This window comes from Dasypus novemcinctus, chromosome 5 (assembly GCF_030445035.2).
Source record: "Dasypus novemcinctus isolate mDasNov1 chromosome 5, mDasNov1.1.hap2, whole genome shotgun sequence".
NCBI classification, from domain to species: domain Eukaryota; kingdom Metazoa; phylum Chordata; class Mammalia; order Cingulata; family Dasypodidae; genus Dasypus; species Dasypus novemcinctus.
This window is the reverse complement of record NC_080677.1, coordinates 127388360-127412067: the sequence shown is the minus strand read 5'-3', so window position 1 is coordinate 127412067 and position 23708 is coordinate 127388360. Positions and strand designations below refer to the sequence as shown.

At 35.0% G+C, this 23708-nt stretch overlaps 1 protein-coding gene across 1 annotated transcript in view; it reads right to left on the bottom strand.

Annotated features, from left to right (window-relative positions):
- Positions 1–23708, bottom strand: part of CNTNAP2 (contactin associated protein 2) — a 2351919-nt gene that overhangs the window by 1619650 nt on the left and 708561 nt on the right. Inside the window, exon 3 of the mRNA XM_058297514.2 lies at positions 6775–6968. Coding sequence (XP_058153497.1) covers positions 6775–6968 — 194 coding nt within the window. The remainder of the gene's footprint in view (positions 1–6774; positions 6969–23708) is intronic.

Below are 23708 nucleotides of genomic sequence, written 5' to 3'. Positions count from 1 at the left end.
CCCTAGAAGATGGCATAAACTCCCATATTCTTCTGAAGTTATATATTAACATAATATACTTTGAACAATACTAATTTAAAGGATATGATTTTTGAGTTGTTAAAAGAGAGGTGTTTGCTTGTTTTTAATAAGGAAGTCAGGAAAAGATATGGTTCTTTAATTTCCTACCATCTACTCCGACCTGTTTCAGAAGAATATTCAGCTGCTTGAAATGGCTTCTCCTTACTCTACTCTGATCGCTCTTCACCTAATTACTCACCAATAGTTCCTGCTGAGAGGCTTTGCTGACCACTGTCCTCACCCACTCTGATGGAGACATCTTCCTTTCTGTTTCCAGAGCATAATATACAAGCCTCTGTTAGGACACATGTAGACGATGCAACATACTTTTTATTTTGCCATTATATGTCTGTCATTACCACTAGATATACTGCCCATAGCAGACAGTTACTGCTTCATTATTTGTTTGTTTGATTTTCTAACTCCAGCCCTTAGTAAATAGTAGAGGCTCAGTAAGTGCTTGTTTAACAAAGCAACGTTAATCTGAGGACACTTAATGTCCTTCATGATAAATCTGCAATTTGCCCTCTGAATTCTAGTTCAGCCTTCAGCTTTAGAGACAAAGGCAAAGTCTAATTCCCTGTTTTCATGACAGGCTCCCAAATATTTAAAGCAATACATTCGAATATGTATATACATTATATCTTGTTAAAATGTACATTTTGATTTAGTAGGCCTAAATTCTCCTTTTCTAACAAGCTCCCAGGTGATGGTGATGCTGCTGGTTGATTGACCACACTTTGAGTAGCACGTATTTGGAGAGTCTTCATACCTTATCTGCAGGCCTCCTAGTCTTATGGCTAACTAGCATTAATACCTATAGGCCTGTGTTTGAGTCTCCCTAGCTTTCTTTCTTCAATTAGCCTAAGAAGAGATGGAGGAGTACTGCAGAAAAAAGAATATTATTTATATTCTCTGATTTCCAAAGTTAATAAAAGTGAGCTAATTAAACCAAATACAAAGGAAGCAATGTAGTCATATTTTCATTAACGTTGAATCAAACTTATATCCCAAAGAACTATCCAGACACAATTTGTAGGGCAATGAGTAGGGCCTTGTATGACCATGAATATGACCATGATTCAAATGGCATAAATTAAGATTTTTAATTGTATTTGAAAATGTATTACTGGTCATTTCAGGTTGACAAGCACAGATTTAATACAACATATGTGACAATGCCCTTGAAAGAGAATTTACTGGAAAATGAAAATACCAGGCTATTTTGAATTTTGAAAGATAGTTCCAATATAATATACCATGGTTGGCCTTCAGGAAATGTCAATTTTTTTAAAAAATTCTAATAATTGAGTGATTTATGCAGGTGGGGTATTATCCTAAGCTATTCATGTGGATTAGTAACTTAATTCCCACAATCACCAAGTGTGGTAATTACTATTATTAATCCCATTTTACAGATGAAGAAAATTAGGCACAGGAAGGTTAAAGAATCTGCTCAAACTTAAGCAGAGATAAGTGATTGAAGTTAAGATTGTTGGCCCAGCTGATCTGGTTCCATAGGCTTTTCTTTGAATGACTATTTTTACTGCCTCTCTGTGGCATGCAGTAGACTCTATCACAGGAAGTCTACTGTGCTCTAACTTTTCCCATGTAGACATATGAATATTCATCTAGTATCCATTAAGTTACCTTTTGAGCAGGATAGAGATATCACCTTAAATGAATGAATATTGTATTTGAAATATTTGTAAGTCTATCAGCGCATTATATAAGTTTGTATTCACCTGGAGTCATTTAACCCCATGTCACCTAAACCTAAACTTGGTCTGCTAAGAATAATATTACCTTTTCCATCATTTGAGCCTAGAGTAAAACAATATCATTATGCTTAAAGAGAACACTTACTCTTTCAGGGGGCTTTCAAATCAATTAAATGTACTTTAAAAAATTAGAACAATGTTTACATTTATTGCATTTTACCTCACAGATGAAAAATACACTAGACTGAAGAATTCTGTACTGCTATATCATTGCCTGTAAAAAAACTAATCATCTGAAAATTATATCATTTTCTTTTACCCAGAAAAAGTATGCCAGTAATTTATTCAATATGACTAATAGCATCTTATTTTTATCTTCCAATTTTTGAAAGAAAAAAGATTAAACACGCAACTATATTTCTTAGTATGGTTCTATGTATACATGCACATATATAGACTGAATGACTCATAAAAATACATGAGAAGAAATCTTATGACCTCTAAACTGAGAATATCACAACAAAATATGTATTTAGATAGGTGATCAAATTTCACTAGGAAAGACATTATAGTATATATAAAGGACCTGGGATATTCACTCAGCTTATTAAAATTCATGAGACTAAAAATATCACCCAGCCCAAGAGGGGTGTAGAGAGCAAAATCTATTATACAGAAATATGGAACTTGCTTCAAATTCACTGTGGAAATTGTTTTCTCCTATGATTCCTGAAGATTTTTACCCTTTATATCAAGGGTCATTTTAGAAAATTTTTAATGCAGTTTACTTAAATTTGTTTTATTTCTTAATAAGCTATCTATAAAATGATTGTGAATATGCTTTCTTGGTGCTTCTCCCAAATAACATTACAGCAAAAATAGAGTGCACATATAAACTAGCAAGGGAAAATCCCATCTATTGGTGAAAGAATTGCATTAGTATCCTAAGTGAAATAGAGAAAAGTCATTATCTGATGGAAGATATAAAGCTAGGGCAGAATGACTGTCTTTGTTAGTTTCACATGCAGAAAAAAAAATTCTAGAATTTTAAGACAATCTAAATGAACTATTGAACTGTGAAACAGAGGCATTCATATCTTACATTTATAATTGGAACAGATTTTTAAGTGATTCGCAAAATAGTGTGACATAACAAATAGAAAAGATAGGACAGAATAATCCACTCATTTTTCAGCAGTATTCCTTTACATGGACACATGGCAATCATTATGTAACAGATAATTTGTTACAAGCACTGCCATGACACTTGGCATGGATCAAGGCCTACACTGCGTTATTTACCTGTGGCTACTCCATTTATAAACTAGAAAATATACCAGAGATCCACCTATACTCCACCTCTTTTTTAACATATGCCAGAGATTGGCTAGTACTTCACTCCCTGCTTTAAACCCCATTTCCTTCATTTAAAATAGTTCCAGATATTTCAAATCACAAGTGTAAGCAGAGGTAAATTTGATCTGGAAAAGACAGAAAGGGACTAAAATCTCTGAACAGATTACTTTCACTGGCAAGAAAAAAAAATACTAAACTAATTTTACAGAATGCCTTTAAGCCACACAATTGATAATATACTCTCTAAATTTTTATACTTTTATTTAGATAATTAAATAAATTACGTTGTCTCAATCTCCCAATAAGTATTACTTCAATTTCACAGACTAAAAATTTGAGGCAAAGAAACAAAGTGACTTCTCTAAATTTACAAACCAAATAAATGAATACAGGTACTTGAATTCAGATATTTTGACTCCATATCTGGACTTTCACTTGCCAAACAATTAAGTATAGGCTAACCTAGGAAGGGGGTTCAGGAATTTTTTTTTTTATTGGTTGCATATTTGGTTAAAAAGAAAGTAGAGAGTACATATTTTAGCTACTGACTTTACATTCAGAATATCAAAGTGTATAACAAATTAAGCTGCTGACTATTATATTTGCTTTCCAAAATTTTCAAATATTTCAAATTGGTTAGAAACTATGGAGTTTTGTGTGTGTGTGAGTATGTATGTTTGAAAAGCATGCAGCCATAAAGTGATTCAAGTTTTTAATGGCTCAAGCAAATAAATCCTCCTTTTATATTGCTAAAGGGATATGAATTTTATACCTCTATGTTCTTGATAAGCATTTAACTATGTAATTTAAATATGCTAGAACAGTTCTGTTTTAATGCATTCAGTGGTAACTGATCCCCACGATTATATCTGCCTACTACTGTAACAAAAAGAATTGCAATTGTTTTAAAAATATATAAGTATTCACTCATTATTTAAGAACAAACAACCTTGACAAAAAATGTGTTCGTATAAGAGATAACTTTGTCTTATGCTACAGTTCCTCAAAATAATAGTGATATAGATAGAAGGCATTCACTATTATTACTCCAATGTCTGATTTTGACTCCCAATATATCTGCCTTCAAAAAACAGAAATTGAATTTTCCAAGCAAAACTCAATGCAGCCTTTTAGAAAAAGTGTCTGCTGGAATTCTTGTTTAATGAGATGCTTACTGGACTTTTGACAAGAAATGCTGATATGGAATGTTTCCTCTCTTCAATAGATTATACCTAGGAAACTTGAAAACACATCAAGAGAAGTATGCAAATTAGAATGTGTGGGATATGTAAATGCAATTATGCAATATTTTTGCAGTTTCACCAATCTCCATATATTTTCCTTTTAGGTTGGAAAGAAAATTCTAAATCCAAAGAAATGGTTTTGTGGGTAAGGTATAGAAGATTCTATTATGCTCAGTATTATCAAAGACTGATGGAAGGTTTGGCTAATTAAGCACATTTTGCAACTCATATCTTTGCATATTAAATCTTTAGATAAAATATTCTTCAGGAATCTTTTCAAAGGCCATTCTCCTTTTATACTTTAAAATCTTGTGGACGGTCATAATTTCTCATTTACATAATTGTTCACTGTTTATCATATTACCCAATAATCATAAAATAACTCAGCCTTCATATAGGCATTTGATAAAGATATTATAACAAAATTAGTTATGTTGTCTATCTCCCCTGTAGTTGTAGAAAGAATAACAATTGACATATGTTAAAAATGATAATCAATTGAATTATACATTATTTTCCATTCTTGTCAGGTATTCAATCATTATAGGATTGGACAGGGAAAACAAACTCAAAATTATATCAACTTTAAAACCGTTTGATTCTCTGACACTTTACATTTTATAAGGTATTGTCCATAAAAGAGTCATTCTCTCTTATCTCTATCAGTATCTTCTTTTATTTTAGTGCAATATACACTAAAATAAAAGAGAATACTGATATAGATAGTATTACTGATTAGTGGGTTAAAGGAAAATCTAATGTTCAGTTACAAGTTTTAATAAACTTAAGCGCAAAGTTATTTTTGTTGAGATCTGTAAATTAAATTTTAATTACTTAATACATGTTAAGACAAAAGCTGTAAAGGTCTCAAGAATTTTTAGAAAACAATGAATTTTATCCCTTATAGAAAACATGAAAGCCATGGACTATTTTTCTCAGTAGCAAAAATTACATTTCTTTCATAGATGATTAAATTAATATAATTATTACTTTGCAGGCTCATTGGCACTTAAATATGATTTTGCAATATTTAGATCCTGTTTCAAGCTTGTTTTGATTTTTTTAAATTCCATAATTAATTCACTGTAGTTTCTTCCAGAAATAATTACTTACCACTTATCACACATAGCATACTTATTTTTAAGAAGAAACACATGATTTGAAAGGAAGAGACACAATAACAACAGCAAGACAGAAGGCAATAGAAATCTATCCTTCATTACCATCAGGAAAGGCTGAGAGCCCTGGCTGCAGACCCAGGTTATCTTCACAATTCCTACTATTTTCACTGCATGTCTGCCTTGTTTTCCTGATTCAAACAGTGGTATTTCATGTAACATCAAGAGTTGCACATCACAATTTCACCCTCTTTCAACTATTTAATTTCTGTTTTACTCTACATTTAGTTAGAATGGGACTATTGATAACTGTAAAGCAATCAATAAGTAAATTAAAGTTCTAGAATTTGCATTTTCACAGCCATCTTTATTACTAGCTTAACACATCAGGATAGGAGAGGATTTGAAACACTCTCTTAACTGTGAGCTGAAGACTATAAAACCAGAAATGTGAATGATAGTTTGGAGTCTGGTTTGTGGCCCTTTAAAAAATTTAATCAACATGCTAGTCTGATCCTAGGTTAGACTCCACAGACAATTAGAAAATGAGTGTTTTCCTGGAAGAATCTGTAATCAAATCATTACCTCTCTTCTCATCTTGTTAGGTGTTTGGTCTGTTGTTTGGTCTGTCATTCCCGCTCTCTCTCTGCTAAATTTTAAGGAAGACTCTCTCTAAATTTTAAACTAGGATTATTTTTCAAAATATTCATCCTTTCCCCTGCCCCAAATGTAGGGCACCCTTTAGGAAAAGCAATCTAAAACATGACTCTTAACCTTGGCCATACATTAGAAATAACTGGGAGCTCTAAAATTCTGATGCCCAGGTTGTACCTTAGACCAACTAAATCCATTTGTCTGGGGATGTGACCCAGGCATACATACTTTTGATACTCTTTAGGTTATTCCATTTTGTATCCAGTGTTGAGAAGCACTTTTCTATAAATTTTACTGGAGGCTTTGAATTACCTTAATTGTGAGATTAAGACTGTCCATAAAGAGAAATTTTCTCCACTCCTTTGCTGCTCATCACTTATGTATTCCAGTACATATTCCAATATATAGCCTTGCCACACACATGTGTATATATACACAAACATATAAATGTATACATTAATGTGTATACAAACAGCTTCTCAATGGTTTTTAATAGATAAGTATTGACACCTGCATGTACCTCAGACTGAAGACCAATAATATTTTAAAAGATAAGTCTTCTACCATTATTAAACATTTGCAACCTAATTCTTTGTCTTTGCCTTTCTGACAATAACTCACCCAGATATTGCCATCTTGATGATAGGGTTTCCAATTTCTTCCTGTGTCACTGTAGAGCATCCGGTATTGGGTCACCCAGTCTGAGCTGCTGTATCTTCCTTGGGTTGCGATGGCACTGATTTGCTTCCGACTGCCAAAATCAACCTGCAGCCATTGATAATGGTCACTATCTGATGGAGACCATCCTCCAGCACCTAAAGAAAGCAGAGGCAAAAGAGAAAAATGGATATTTAAAGTCTAACTAGTAAAATTGAGAAAGTATGCATTTTGCTTTGTTTTGTATTAATCTATCTATCTATCTATCTATCTATCTATCTATCTATCTATCTATCTATCTATCTATCTATCTATCTATCTATCTAATCTATTTTTATTCCCTTCGCAACCCAGATGGCTCCCTCATCTGTCTGTTAATCTTCTTTAGGGGGTACCAGGAACTGAACCCGGGACCTCCAATATGGGACGCAGTTGCCCAGCTGCTTGAGTCACTTCCACTTTCGGCTGATTGTGTCATCTGCTGGTTGTGTCAACTGCTCATTGAGGCATCTGCTGGTTGCATTGTCTGCTTGTTGAGGTATCTGCTGGTTGCGGCATCTGATGGTTGCAGTGTCTGCTCATTGCAGCATCTGCTGTGTGGACCTGGTCATTGCAGTGTCTGCTGGTTGTAGTGTCTGCTGGTTGTGGCACCTGCTGGTTGTGGCATCTGCTTGTTGTAGCAGTTGTGGTGTCTGCTGGTTGTGGTGTCTGCTCATTGCAGTGTCTGTTTCATCTGCTCATTGCAGCATCTTGCTGATTGCAGCATCTGCTCATTGTGGTGTCCTGCTGATTGTAGCCTCTGCTTGTTGTAGTTTCTGTTTATCTTCTTTAGGAGGCACCAGGAACTGAACCCAGGATCTCCCATGTGGGAGGTGGGCACTCAATTGCTTGAGCCACATCCGCTCCCCTACATATCTTAATTGGCTTTGGCAGTGCTATATTTCACAGAAATATTATGAAGTGTCCTTTATAGATGTTGCTGGGACTTCACTAATATTCTTCCAGCTGGGTAACAGTGATACTTTAACCTCTTTATGGTGTAATTATGTGCTCATTTTCTCATGAGCAAATGTCTTCATAATTCTTCAATTAGATCTTATTAGTACATGTCAAAGTCTAATTGGCTGAGGGTTGATCAATTTACCATGAATTCTTTAGCTAAAATCACCATGTAAAAATATGGAACAATGTGCTAACTCCTTTTCCTTCAAGTAAGGTTTCAACTCTTATTAATTAATAAATGAAATGAGGAACAATGACATCTAATTTCAACATATATTTTACCTTAAAAAGTTAAAAGTTTAAAGAATATTCATACTTCTTAAGAAGAGGCCACTGTACTCATGAAAGCAGAGGTATATAGGAAATCTGGCAGTATTTTTACTAATGCTTAAGAAATGTATAATCAATGTCTCCCAATAAACACAGTACTAGGAAAATAATTTTAATTACTAAACAATTTTAAATATTTCTTGTGACATATAATAATTGATTGGCAATACTAAGAATGCAAGGGAAAAACATTTATTAGGAGAATGGCATTTACCCAGATCAAAAACACTCAATTTACATTAATACTTAAAATAACCATGATTGTATGGAGAGTAAATTAATTACAGAAAATATAATATAATGCTTAGTGCTAAAAGGTCTAATTTTTTGTGGAAAAGTTTAGCTGCAAATGGAAGTAAATTAGGGAAAAAATACAGAAAGTTGTCCAATATATAATATATTGAAATACATATACCTCTTTTTTGCTTGATCTTTTTGAATTAGAGAAGTTATATATTTACAGAAAAATCATGCAAATAAAAGGTTATTCATATACAACCTTATTAGTAACACATTGTATTAGTGTTGGTATGCTTGTTACAATGGATAATAGAACATTTTTATGATTGTATTCTTAATTAGAGTCCATGCTGTAGCTTAGAGTTCAATGTTTGCTTTCCACCCATCCCAAGGATTAAAAAAAAAAATTCTAGTAACATTTACATAATATGAAATTTCCCCTTTTGAATCTATAATTATATATTAGAATATATAAGTCAGTGTTAATTACTTTCACACTGTTGTGGTACAGTCACCACCATCCAATACCAAAACATTTCCATCATCCCAAATAGAAACTCTACAATTTCAGCATTAACTCCCTATTCCCTACCTCCACTCCATCCCCTGGTAACCTATAATCTAGATTCTAACAGTATGATTTTACTTATTCTAATTATTTCATATCAGTAAGAGCATACAGTATTTGTCATTTTATGTCTGGCTTATTTTACTCAATATGATGTGTTCAAGGTTCATCTATGTTTGTCACATGTTTCTAACTTCGTTCCTTTTCATAACTGAGTAGTATTCCATTTTGTATATATACCACATATTGTTTATCCATCATCCATTGAGGGACATCAGTTGCTTTTATCTTTTGACAATTGTGAATAATGCTACTATGAATAACTGGTGTGCAAATACCTAGAAGTGGGATTGCTGGGTCATTATGGTAATTCTATAACTTTCTGAGGAACTGTCAAACTGTCTTCCACAGGTGCTGCAACATTTTACTTTCCCACCAACAATGAATGCTTGTTCCTATTTCTCCACATCCTCTCCAACATTTGTAATTTTCTGTTTTTTTGTGTGTGTGTTTTTTTAATGGTAGGCATTCTAGTGGGTGTGAAATGGTATCTCGCTGTGGTTTTGATTTGCATTTCCTAATGGTTAATAATTTTGAGAATCTTTTCATGTGCTTTCTGGCCACTCATGTATCTTCTTTGGAGAAATGTCTGTTCACATCTTTTGTACATTTCTTCATCAGGTGGCTTGTCTTTTTGTTGTTGAGTTACAGGACTTCTTTATATATTCTGGATATTAAAACTTTTTCAGATATATTTTATTGCATCACGTAGGTTGCTGTTTTACTTTATTGGTAAAGTCCTTTGATGTGCAAAAGTTTTTAATTTTGATGAGCTCCCATTTACCCATTTTTCCTTTCATTGCTTATGCTTTGGGTGTAAAGTCTAAGAAACCATTGCCTAGCCCAATTTCCTGAAGATGATTCCTTACAGTTTCTTCTAGGAGTTGCAGAGTTCCATCACTTGTATTTAGTTCCCTGATATACACTGAATTGTATTTTTGTATAATTTTTGTGTATGGTAGGGGTCTACCTTCATTATTTTGCAAATGGAGATACAGTTTTCCTACAACAATTTGCTGAAGAGATTACTCTTACTTCATGAGTGGTATGTTCCCTGGTCAAAAATCAGTTGGTCATAAATGTGAGGGTTGACTTCTGAGCTCTCAATTTGATTCCATTGTTCTAAGTGTCTTTTCTTGTGCCAATATCATGTTTTGATTAAATTGGCTTTGTAGCAAGTTTTAAGGTTGGGAAGTGTCAGTCCTCCTACTTTGTTCTCTTTCAAGATGGCTTTGACAATTTTGAAAAAGAATTAATCTTCCATATAATTTTCATGATTGGTTTTTCCATTTCTGCAAAGAAGGTTGGAATTTTGATTGGTATTGTGTTGAATCTATAAATCACTTTGGGTAGAACTGACATCTTAACAATATTTAGTCTTCCAATACATGAACACAGAATGTTCTTCCATTTATTTAGGTCTTATTTGATTTCTTTTAGCAGTGTTTTGTATTTTTCTGTGTTCCAGTACTTTATATCCTTGGTTAGATTTATTCCTAGATACTTGATTCTTTTTGGTTCTATTACAAGTGGATTTTTGTTCTTGATTTCTTCTCTTGAGTGTTCATTGCTAGTGTATAGAAATACTACTGATTTTTGGATGCTTATATTGTACCTGCCACTTTGTTGAATTCATTTATTAGCTCTAAGAGTTTTGCTGTGGAATTTTTAGGAATTTCTGTATATGTATGATGTCATCTACAAATAGGAAAGTTTCACTTTTTTCCTTTCCAATTAGGATGCCTTTACTCAATCTCTCTGGCAAAAATTCCAGTACAATACTAAATAACAGTGGTGATAGTAGGCATCCTTGTCTTTTCCCTGATCTTAGAGGAAGAGCTTTCAGTCTTTCACCATGATGTAGGATGTTAGCTGTGGGCTTTTCATATATGTCCTTTATCATGTTGAGGAAGTTTCCTTTTATTCCTTGTTTTCTTAGTGTATTTATCAAGAAGGGGTGCTGGGTATTTTTAATGCATTTTTAAATTTTAAAACATACTTTTATTAGAAAAGTTGTGAGCTTACAAAGCAATCATGCCTAATGTGCAGAATTCCCATATATCACCCCTCCCCCAACACCTTACATTGTTGTGAAACATTTGTTATAGTTTATGAAAAAAACATGATCAATTACCACGAATTATGGTCCATAGGATACGCCTGGTGTATTTTTTCATATACCATCTATAATTAACACTATGAATTAGTATGGTACATTTTTATAGTTCATATAGTACTGTTAAACACAGTTCATCTACTTTGTGCTTCACTGTGAATTATAATCCCATGCCTTGTACATTCTATCCCAAGTGTACATTCAGTGGCTGTGACTTTCATCACAGAGTTTTGTTGACTTCAAATGCCTTTTATGCATCAATTGAGATAGTCATGTGTTTTTATTTTTCCTTTGTTCTTATAATGTGGTATAATGCATGAATTGATTTTATGTTGAACTACCTTTGCATACTTGGGATAAATTCCACTTGATCATGTTGTATAATTCTTTTAATGTGCTGCTGATTGCAGTTTGCTAGTATTTTTGAGGATATTTGCCTCTATATTCACAAGATAGATTGTTCTGCAATTATCTTTTCCTGTGGCATCTTCCCTGATATGAGGATGATGGTGGCTTCATAGAATGACATAGGAAATATTCCATCTTTTAATTTGTTGGAAGAGTTTAAGTAGGATTGGTATTAATTCTTTCTGGAATGGTGGGTAAAATTCCCCTGTGAAGCCATCTGGTCCTGGGCTTTTTATTTTCTGGGAAGTTTTTGATTACTGATTCAATCTCTTTACTAGTTTTGGTTTATTAAGATCTATTTCTTCTTCAGTCAGTGTAGGTAGTTTGTTTCTAAGAATTTGTCCACTTCATTGAGGTTACTAATTTGCTGGCATATAGTTGTTCATAGTATCCTGGTGTAGTGGTTTTTATTTTGTGGAGTCAGTAGTAATGTCCACCTGTACATTTCTTATTTTAATTAATTCTGTCCTGTTTTTCCTCAGTATAGCTAAAGGTTTTTAAATTTTATATTAATCTCCATTCTAATCTTAGTTATTTTTTTCCTTCTGCTTGCTTTGAGTTTAGTTTGCTTTTCTTTTGCTAGTTCCTGTGATTTTTATGTTAGGTCACTATACTGAAATTTTACTTCTATTTTAATATAAGCATTTAGAGCTACATATTTCCTCTCAGCATTGCCTTTGCTGTATGCCATAGATTGTGGTACTCTGTGTTTTCATTTTCATTTACCTCAAGGTATTTCCTAATTTTGTTTGTGATTTCCTCTTTAACCCATTGGTTGTTTCAGAGTATGTTTAATTTTCGCATATATGTGAATTTTCCATATCTCCCTTTGTTACTGAATTCTAGATTCATTCCATTGTTGTCAGAGAAGGTACATTACATGGCTTCAATATTTTTGAATTTACTGAGACTTGTTTTGTGATCTAAGATATGGTCTATCCTGGAGAACGATCCATAGGCCCTATAGGAAAAAGTGTATTTTTGTTGCTGTTGGTGGAAGTGTTCGAAATATATCTATTGGATCTAATTGGTTTAGAGTTTCATGCAAGTCTTCTATTTTCCTATTACTCTTCTGTCTAGATATTCTGTCCATTATTGAAAGTGGTGTATTAAATTCTCCTACTATTAATATAACATTGACTATTTTTCCCTTCAAATCTGTTAATGTTTGCTTCATACATTTTTTGATTCTGCTGTGAGGTGCATATACTTATAACTGTTATGTCTTCTTATTGAATTGAACCCTTTATCAGTATAAAATGGCCTTCTTCATACCTCATAACAGTTTTTGACATAAAGATATTTTATCTGATATTAGTGTGGCCACCTCAGCTCTTTTTAGGTTACTAATTGCATGGTGTATTTTTTCCATCCTTTCACTTTCAACCTACTTATGTCTTGGAATTTAAGGTCGGTCTCTTAAATTTGGGCCATGCTTTTTCATTCTTTCTGGCAATTTCTGTCTTTTGACTGGAGAGTTTAATCCACTTACATTTAAATAAACTAACTGATAATGCCGAATTTCTTCTGCCATTTTGCTATTCCAACTTGGTAAGTCTTATAACTTTTTTCCCTAAATGTTCAGAGCATATACCCCTGAATCTTGGGGAAATGGTTTTTTTTTTGGTCTGACTTTAGCACCAGCAAACTGAGCCAGTAACTTAGGGTTGCCTGCAGCAAGGTTGGGAAATGGGTGGTGGTTGGCACTGTGCAGAGAGGAAGTGGATAATTCCATGGTATTTATTACTATTTACCAACCTCATCCTCTGCTTTTTTCTTGGATGCTGCACTCCAGAGTTTTGAAATGGTTGACACAGATAGTTCCTGCCTTTTTAATAGGTGTTCTAGTGGAGAGATTGATACCTGGAGCTTCCTATCCTGCCTTCTTCCCACAATCCTCCTATGCATCTCTTTTTAAATAAGGAATTTAATGGCTGACAAGGAAAACAATTTATTCTATGATGACTATAATAATAAAAACTATTTTGTAAGTCATCACAGAAACATCCTTTATTTAACAATTTTTATATGATATATTTCTGCTTCTAGCTACAATAGAATAGTTCTACCACAAATGATTACAAAACTGACAAAATACATCAAATAACTCTTTTTACAGATTTCCTAACAGGCAGCACAAGACTCTGATCCACAACAGAAGAAAAGCAAATGAGGTGACCAAAAGCTTCCTGGCTTTCTGCTTGGGTAACTTTCCATATGGTGACACACGGAAGAGGAGCCCAAACATAGTTCAGCATTGTCAATGAGATGAGAGGATAGATCAGAGTTTAAACCTACAGAGGAAGCTGGAATTTTTAAGACAGTATAAGAGAGGAGGAAACTATGCAGAAAGAGTACTAGAAATCTGCATAGTAATTCCTAATGTTTATCTGGAATCCAGAGTCTGGAGGTCTACTAAACTGAAAATACAGACCAAGACTCTACAAGACCAAGTAAAGGGTGTCTGAGATGAACAAAACCAGAGGTTACACAAGATTGGAGGAAGTCTGACTTTAGATGAGCCAAGATAGAGAGATATTGTTGAACACTACCAAGCATTCAGCAGAGAAAGGTCTCATATTAGAAATAGGACAATTTAGTTCTAAGTTAAGGGCTACTCTGGACACACATTAGCAAAACTTAGAAATAAGTTTTCAAAAGATCAAGCTGATTTCTAAGTAAATTAACTCCTGCTTGAACTCAATACTCCATTAAGGAGGACCACAAAAATTTAGATACCTAATAACTTAGCATTTGTAATTTCCAGAATAAAAACTTAAAAATATATATTAGTTATTTGGGGAAGCCATAAAATATGATTCATAATTGCAAGAAAAAATGAATCAATAGAAATATATCTAAAAATGACAGCAATGTTGGAATTAGCAAACAAGGACTTTAAAATTTATTCTAATTAGATCCATTATTTAAAAAATACATAATACTGAATAAACAAATAGATAATATTAATGGAGAAATTAAAATGGTTAAAGAGAACTAAATGAAAATTTTACAACTTGAAATTTTATCTTAAAACTTTACTGGATAGACTTAACAGCAGAAGAAGACATCACTATACTTAAATACAGAACCACAAAACCAATCTCAAATGAAGCACAAAAAAAGGCTTTAAAAAAGAACAGCACACCAGAAAAAGATGAATCAGTATTAAGTATCTTAACAATCATTTGAATGGAGTACCAGAAGTAGAGAAAGGAGAGAGGGAAAAAAAAAAGCTTAAATAATGCTTGAAAAATATAAAACCAGAGATGAAAAGATCATTGAACTCCAAGCAAGATAAGCACAAAGAACACACTAAGGCACAAGGTAATCGTTGCTAAAAGGTTACTTCAGTTAAAGTATGGCCGACCTGAACCGGGATGGGTTTTAATCCTATCCCTGTATTCCTTTACAAGTTGAATGAAATTCAGAAAGGAGAGAAATTCACAGAAAGCAATAAGCTTAACATCAATGGAACTTGGAAGAGAAGGGAGAGGCCACCATGAGCACTGATTTGTGATGAGGAACTAAGGTCCAAGGATCACCAGTATCTAGCCCCAAAAAGCCACTGTCTTCGGGAAAAAAGCATCGCATTGATGGCACCATGATTTGGACTTTCTTTTAGCCTCAAAACCAACCGTTAACAAATAAATCACCTTAGTTTAACCCTCATTTCATGATATTTGCTTGAGCAGCCTAGGAAATGAAAATAACTGAACAATTTCTTTAAAGTTAGAAAAAGAAAAACAAAGCACTGTCAATCTAAAACTATTTATATAGCAAAAATATCCTTTAAAGTGAAAATAAAGATAATTAAGACAAAACCTGAGAGAATATATCACCAAAGGATCTGTACTATAAGAAAGTTGAATTCTTCAGTCTTAAGGGAAATTTTTCCATATTGAAACTCATTCCTAAATGAAGACATGAAGACTGAAAATGGTAAATATTCCAGTAATATAAAATATTTTTTCATGTTTTTAAAAATTTAAAAGACAATTGTGTGTTTAAAACAAAATAGCGTCTCCCCTTCTATTTAAAATTGTCTTAGAAGTACTTGCTCCAGCAGTGAGGCAAGAACCAGATATAAAAGGCATTCATATTGCAAAGGAAGAAGTCAAAATTTCATTATTTGCAGATGACATGATCCTATACATAGAAAACCCTGAGAGATCTACAACAAAGCTTCTAGAACTCATAAATGAGTTTAGTAAAGTTGCAGGTTATAAGATCAATGTGCAAAAATCAGTAGCATTTCTGTACACTAATAATGAGCAAGATCAGGAGGAAATCAAGAAACAAATACCATTCATAATAGTAAATTAAAAAATCAAATACTTAGGAATAAATTTAACTAAAGATGTAAAAAACTCATACACTGAGAACTATACAAGACTGTTCAAGGAAATCAAAGAAGACCTAAATAATTGGAAGAATATTCCTTGTTCATGGATAGGAAGACTGAATATTATTAAGATATCTATCCTACCAAAACTGATCTACACATTCAATGCAATCCCAATAAAAATCAACACAGCCTTCTTTAAGGAACTAGAAAAACTAACTATGAAATTTATTTGGAAAGGAAAGAGGCCCCGAATAGCCAAAGACATATTGAAAAAGAAAAACGAAATTGGAGGAATCACACTACCTGACTTCAAAACATACTACAAAGCTACAGTAGTAAAAACAGCATGGTATTGGCATAAGGAGAGACACACAGACCAATGGAATCGAATTGAAAGTTCTGATATAGAACCTCATATATATAGCCATATAATATTTGATAAAGCCACCAAACCCTCTCAACTGGGAGAGAATGGCCTATTCAACAAATGGTGCCTGGAGAACTGGATAGCCATATGTAGAAGAATGAAAGAGGATTACCATCTCACACCTTATACAAAGATCAACTCAAGATAGATCAAAGACCTAAATATAAGAGCCAAGACCATAAAGACCTTGGAAAGCAGTGTAGGGAAACATCTGCAGGACCTTGTAATAGGAAACAGCTTCATGAATATCACACCAAAAGCACAAGCAGCAAAAGAACAAATAGATAAATGTGACTTCCTCAAAATTAAAGCCTTCTGCACCTCAAAGGAGTTTGTCAAGAAAGTAAAAAGGGAACACACACAATGGGAGAAAATATTTGGCAACCATATATCTGATAAGAGACTTATAACTTGCATATATAAAGAACTCATATATCTTGAAAATAAAAAGATAAACAACCCATTTAAAAAATGGGAAAAAGATTTAAACAGACACTTCTCCAAAGAAGAAATACAAATGGCTAAAAAGCACATGAAAAAATGCTCCAAATCTCTAGCTATCAGGGAAATGAAAATCAAAACTACAATGAGATACCATCTTACTCCCATAAGATTGGCAGCTATGAAAAAAACAGAAGAATACAAATGCTGGAGAGGATGTGAAGAAAGGGGAACACTCATCCACTGCTGGTGGGAATGCAGAAGGATCCAACCTTTCTGGAGGACATTTTGGCGGTTCCTCAAAAAACTAACCATAGATTTGCCATATGACCCAGCAATACCACTGCTGGGTATATACCCAACAGAACTGAAAACAAGGACACAAACCGATATATGTACACCAATGTTCATAGCAGCATTGTTCACTATCACCAAAAGTTGGAATCAACCCAAATGCCCATCAACAGATGAGTGGATCAATAAAATGTGGTATATACATACAATGGAATACTACTCGGCTTTAAGAACAAATACACTACAAACACACGTGATAACATGGATGAATCTTGAGAACCTTATGTTGAGTGAAGCAACCCAGGCATTGAAGGACAAATACTTCATGACCTCAATGATATGAAATAAGCAAGCTGCCTCAGAGAGCTAGAGACTGGAAAATAGGCTTACAGGAAATCGGGGGGTGGAGGAAGGATATGAGCTGACGTCTGCAGGGGTGGAATCTATGATGAGCTGGCGGTAAGTATGAGCACAAATAATTGATAAAATGGGGGCAAGGGGTTGCCTTTGGATGGGGCTTTGAGGGTTTGAGGGGGGTTGGGGATGGGCGGATGGGTAATATTGCCCAAAAAATGGGGGGGAGGGAGGGGCAACATATGAACATAGGAGAGTGTCAGGTGATGGTTGAGAGTAAAATGCTGAGAAAATCGTATCAAAATATAATTAGGAGGGTTACCTGTTTAGGATGCTCGGAGGGGATGGTCTGATGTGGGATGGACTCCTGGGGAATGTCTAAATGCTCATTTTGCCAGGGTGTGTTGTACCATTGGGTAGAGACCCAAGAAGTGAGAGTTGGGGTGGACCCACATCCTGGGGAGGACTAATGCCATCAAATAGAGGGAACTGTATCTCTCGAGAGAAAGGGTGGCTCCCAGGGCATTAGGGCAGTTGAGCAAGTCAGGCCCTGAACACTGTTGCAAGTATTTCTGGATGTGGCTCCTTGGGAAATGGAGATTGGCTGTCACTGTGGGCCCCAAGGGGAGGGGAAAATGGATGTTGAATGGATGGAACCAAAGTAAATGAGGGGGCAAGAGAGGAGTTTCACGAGAGTACATGAGGATGAATATAAAACATGTAATATTAAACCAAAAACATATAAGGGACAACAGACTAATAATGTAAATCATAATGTAAAACATAGGATAACTAAAAAATTTAGAAAACTGTATATCCGAAAGTATGGACCACAATGTAAGCACAGATGTCACCTTGTTTGAAAGCTATTGTCTTGGAGTCTGTACATCAGTTTCAGTAAATATGATATGAATAAGTTAAAAGATTATCACTGTGGAAGGGAAAAGGTTTTATGGTGGATGTGTGGGAGTACTGTATATTGTATATATGAATTACTGTGATCTAAGACTCTTGTGAAGAGAAGTTCAATAATTAGGAAAAAAAGAAAAGAAAAAGATAGGATGTAGAATTTTTCCAAATCAATACATACTATAGATCTAACCTTTAAACTCATTGCTATATTCCATTTTACTAGTAAGGGAACCTGACATTATATTGGGCTTCGCTTTACAGGAAGTTTTGGATCACAGAGTGGTTCAACAATGGCGGCGGAGGAATACTGGTACGGGATGTTATTGACAGGCTATATATGGTTGACAGGGAGTTATACAGGGCATATGTCCAGGGTGCATGGTAATGTTTGGATATACTCATAGTGGAAACAATTAAAAACAGCAGCTGGGGCGGTACTGGGTTCCTGGCCGGGGGTGCTCTGTTGTGGTCCCTAGGGGAGCAGCGGCAGTCTCCCAGGTGCAACAGTAAGAATGAGGAAGGAATGAAGGTCCAACAGTGGGCTCCTGATACTAATGACCATGTTTGTGAGCCTATACGCCTGAAATAAGAACAAGGCCTGGAGCAGCATTGTGCCTGGGAGTTTCCTCCTGACAGCCTTCATGTTACTCAAATGTGGCCAGTCTTGAAGCCAAACTCAGCATGTAAATGCACTGCCTTCCCCCCAGCGTGGGACATGACACCCGGGGATGAGCCTCCCTGGCACTGAGGGACCACTACCAAATACCAGCTGAAGATGCAACTAGAAAATGACCTTGAATTAAAGGTTCAACGTGGATCAGCAGAATATCCCTGTCTACATATAATAACATGACTTTAAAATGCTGTTGACCTAATGTAAGGGGGAAATGGAAAGAAGAAATGAGTTTATATGGCTATGAGTCTCTAAAAAAGAGTCTGGAGGTTGTCAGAAGGATTGCCCTTATGCACATCTGAGCAGAGTCTCAGAGACAGATAAAGTAGATACAACCCCAGGTATTGGTTCTTTTGAGGGCTAAAGAGACCTACGGGTTCTATGGTCATGGCAGATGGGGTTCACTGCCATGTCAGTTGGCCCTTCTTTGGAGCCGGTGTTTCTGCGTGATGGAACTGGACTCAGATGGGATCTCTTTTCACAAGACTTTCATGCTACTTTACTGGAATTGTAGTTGGTGCTGGGGTTTAAGATATATTTAGGGGATTTGAATCTCTGGACTGACAATACGATAGCCAGGCCCTGACCTCAACAGACTTAAGCTCCTACACTCTGATTTATTGGACTTACTCCACTCAGCTAACATGGAGTTGAAGAATGTCAACCACCACACCATGGAGCCTAGAGTGCTTACAACTGAAAGCAGGAGGATTGCATCCAGTATCCAAGTGGAATCTAAGCCCCCTCTTGACATAGATGTGTAATGGACACAACCAATCCAATGTCCACAGAGAAAATGTGGCATTGGTATGGGAAGTTTGGCCATGGTGGCTGCTGGGTGCGGGGAATGGGAGGAAGAGATGAGACCTGGAGGTGTTTTCGGGACTTGGAGTTGTCCTGGGTGCTGCTTCATGGACAATTACGGGACATTGTAGATCCCCCCAAGACCCACTGGATGGAACATGGGAGAGTGTGGGCTATGATGTGGACCATTAACTATGAGGTGCAGCGATGCCCAGAGATGTACTTACCAAATGCAATGGATGTGTCATGATGATGGGAGAGAGTGTTACTGTGGGGGGAGTGGGGGTGGGAGCAGTGGGGTTTAATGGGACTTCATACTTTTTGAATGTAATATTTTTAAAAAAATGAATAAAAAAAATACAGACACCTAGACAAATGGAAAAAAAAAGCAAAAAACAAAACAAAATAGCAATAATGAATTAAGGGTTTTATAACAGAAGTGCAAGTACATTATAAAATTGCAGTAGCACAAAGGATAGGAAGGAGACTATGAAAATATACTATACTAAGTTTCTTACATCACCTGAAGTGATATATTATTTGAAGGTTATATACCTTAGATAAAAGTCAAGCAAACATTATCTGAAAAACCAAATAGCAAATATTTTAGGCATTGCATACCCTATTGTCTCTTTTGCTACTAGCAAACTTAGCTATTGTAGCATAAAATCATCAAGAGGCAATGTATAAATGAATGGTGTGGCTGTGTTGCAGTTAAACTTTATTTATAAAACAGGTAGCTAGCCATAGGGCTGTAATTTGTCAAACCCTGTCCATGATCAACCTCTAAAAAATGAAATTTTAAAATATGTGCATTTCACTGTATCTAAATTATACCCATAATATATTTAGAAAAGATTTATTTACATAGCATATATAAGCAGTGTATATATATATATATATATATATATATATATTATTTAAAAGCTATCTATAGAATGTCTGTAAGCAGTGTAATAATTGGCTTCTCAGCTTTCAGTATTTACGTCTTCAATCCACAATTTTATAAGAATGATCTAATGGCCTTTCTAAAATGCATATCTGACCATATTTCACCCTCCTACAATACCTTTCAGTTGTTCTCCATTGGTTTAAAAAATAAATCATGCAATAAAAGCCCTTGTAATACACACTACTAACCACTCCCCCCACCTTACAAACATACCCTTGCTCAACTCAGACTAGATTATTTCTTCTTCTGCTTCAAGTCTCAGCATAAGTCACTTCAAATATCACCTCCTGTAATGGTGTGATATGCTGTGATGGACACTGTGATGCACCAATCAGATCCCCCTTTAGAATGGAAGGATTTATTACTCCAGCTACTTGATATGCTGCTAACAGATAGTTGTTAGTTATTATAAACTCTCCTCAGGAATTTCCTAGATTAAAAGAGTCACTTCACCCAGCACTCTTCAGGTAGTACAGATGCAGTGACTGGTCGACCTGGACTATAAAGGGCCAATCCCCTCACTCCTATTTGAGAAAACCCTGAAGAGTTTTTAGTCTCAGAACTCCTAGCAGGATTGGTTGAAGATTTCACTGAGACTGCATAGTTGCTCAACTTCTTCCTCTGCTTAATTCCACTTAATTCTCTTCCCTTCCACAGGCTTTTAAACTGCAAGCACTCCCTAATAAACTTCCTGCATGTTACCTCCATCTCAGAATATGGATTCTGGGGAAGCCAATCGGCAGTATTTCTTTGGTACCACTTTCCTAATTATGTGCTTGCTAATAATATGGGTTACTTGCTTTGAACTTTGTTATTTGTATGTTTTTTCCCCCTCCATATTGCCTACCATCAAACTTCATCTATTTGACCCCTTTACTTAGAATTTTGTAAAATTTTGGTGGAGCTGTAGACCAATGTTGGGGATAACAATATACCAAATTATTGAGAAATTTTAAATATCTTTCTCTAACTTGAAAGAGAAATGTTACCAATCTTAGACAAATTCTACAGCCAAATGCACATAAAGTTGTATTTATGTGTTGTTAAAAGAAATTGGGTGATCTGGGCAATGAAACCACTGAACTATTATTACCACAGCAGGGAAGGGAAGGGGACAATATGTCCAACTGATTTTTTGTTACATTTCAGGACATTTTCCATAAATTTTCTTATTAAGGGAGATTCTAAAATAAAATTTAACTTGCCCAGATTTTGTATATTACAATTTTTCAGTAAGGAGGCAGTTAACATAGAGCTACTTAATCCCATTTATCTCATTAATTAAAAAGGAGAATTTATTGTCAACTTTAAGAGAAGCAAAAATCTGTAAATAGAGAAAATATACACTAAAAACCTATTCCTTAACAGAAGAATATGTGGAGAAAATAGTGATTAACCTCATGGGGAGGGCAAATGTCAGACTTTCATGAGGAACATGCTGGAGAGATCGATAGAAAGTTTCCTGTTTCTCTTTGATCTATCAAGCAGTGTAATTTGGGGAAGTTGATTACTTTGTTCATTTGGCTTGTGAAATGTGTAACCTCTATCGATCCAAGGATTAGGAATGATCCTCTTTCATCACAAAAAACTCTGGAAAATAGGATATAACAGGGAAAACCTGTTACATAATATATTTTGTGGTGTGTATAAAAGGGCAAAAGTCTTCCTGAATATATATTGTGGTAGCTCCAAGGAAGGGAATGGAAAGGTGAAGAGGAAATAGAAGAGGTGGAGACATTGGTCAAAAACTCTTGGTTTCTAAGAATACTGAAAATAGCTCTTATATATATATAAATACACATATATTATATATATATATTACTCTATATAACCATTATAAATGTGTGTGTGTATCTGCTAAGTGTGTAGCAAATTGTTGGAGTGACTTGAAAGACATGCACTTGTTATAGAGCTCTTCCTATTCCCTAAACAATAAGGATACCATTCTTTCTCTTTCCCCTTACTCATTCCTCCCCCTCCATGTGTATGTGTCTGTGTCTTTGTGAACTGTAAATATAAAATGTTTGTGTCATGGATGTATGTTCTACTGGGATTATCTGAGTGATATCCTGCAACAGAGAAATAGGTGGAGCTGGTATTCTGAACTTAGCGATAGCTCACGATATGGTGTTCTTTTGGCTTTATAATTTGTAAAGTCGTTTTTCTGAGAGCAAATTTAGTGAGTAGTTCAAGAGAAGGCATGAGGTTCCTTTCTAATGATAAATGGCTCCAGAATAAACATGATGTAACACCACCTGAGTTTACAGGTTGAGATTCTAATTTAGAAGAAAATGGTGAAAAAATATTCAATTAAGAATAGAACTACCAGAGTAAAATGTATCATTTGGAAACAATAACTTGAAAAATGAAACTTCCAAGCAAGATAGCATTATGAGTTCCAGTTTTGAGGTCTCCTTCTGTTCCAAACACATAATATTTTCAGATAAGATAGATAAAAAGAAAATTGAAAAGACATAGCCAGGATTAAAAATAAGATAAGCATCTCCATGCACCAGAAATACAACCAAAATGCAAAGCACTGAGTAGAGCTGACGCTGAAGCCTGCTGGAGTCAGTGTGTAAAAGCAGACAAAGGCAGCTGGGCATTTGGCTCCTATGGAGCATTGGTGTATATAAGTTCCGTATATTGGCAGAGAGAGAAAGCCTGGTTAGAGCTTAACACCAAAGACTGATTCAGACTTACTTGCTTGTAAAAAGAGGCTAAAAAATACTGGTTAATGACTTGGAATTATGATTTATAATGAAGTATTAGAAAACAGGAACATATGGCCTGAGTCAAGGCATCCACTGGGTGTTGCCTAACCTACGAATTGCCATCATGTACAGGCAAAGAGTCATTGATAAGCCACTGATGTAAGATCTGTTTATAGGCTGAGGGCTCTGAGAAGCTGAGCAAAGAAAGGCACAAAACTTTAAATAGGAAAAAGTGAAGAAAGAGAGTGTGTGATA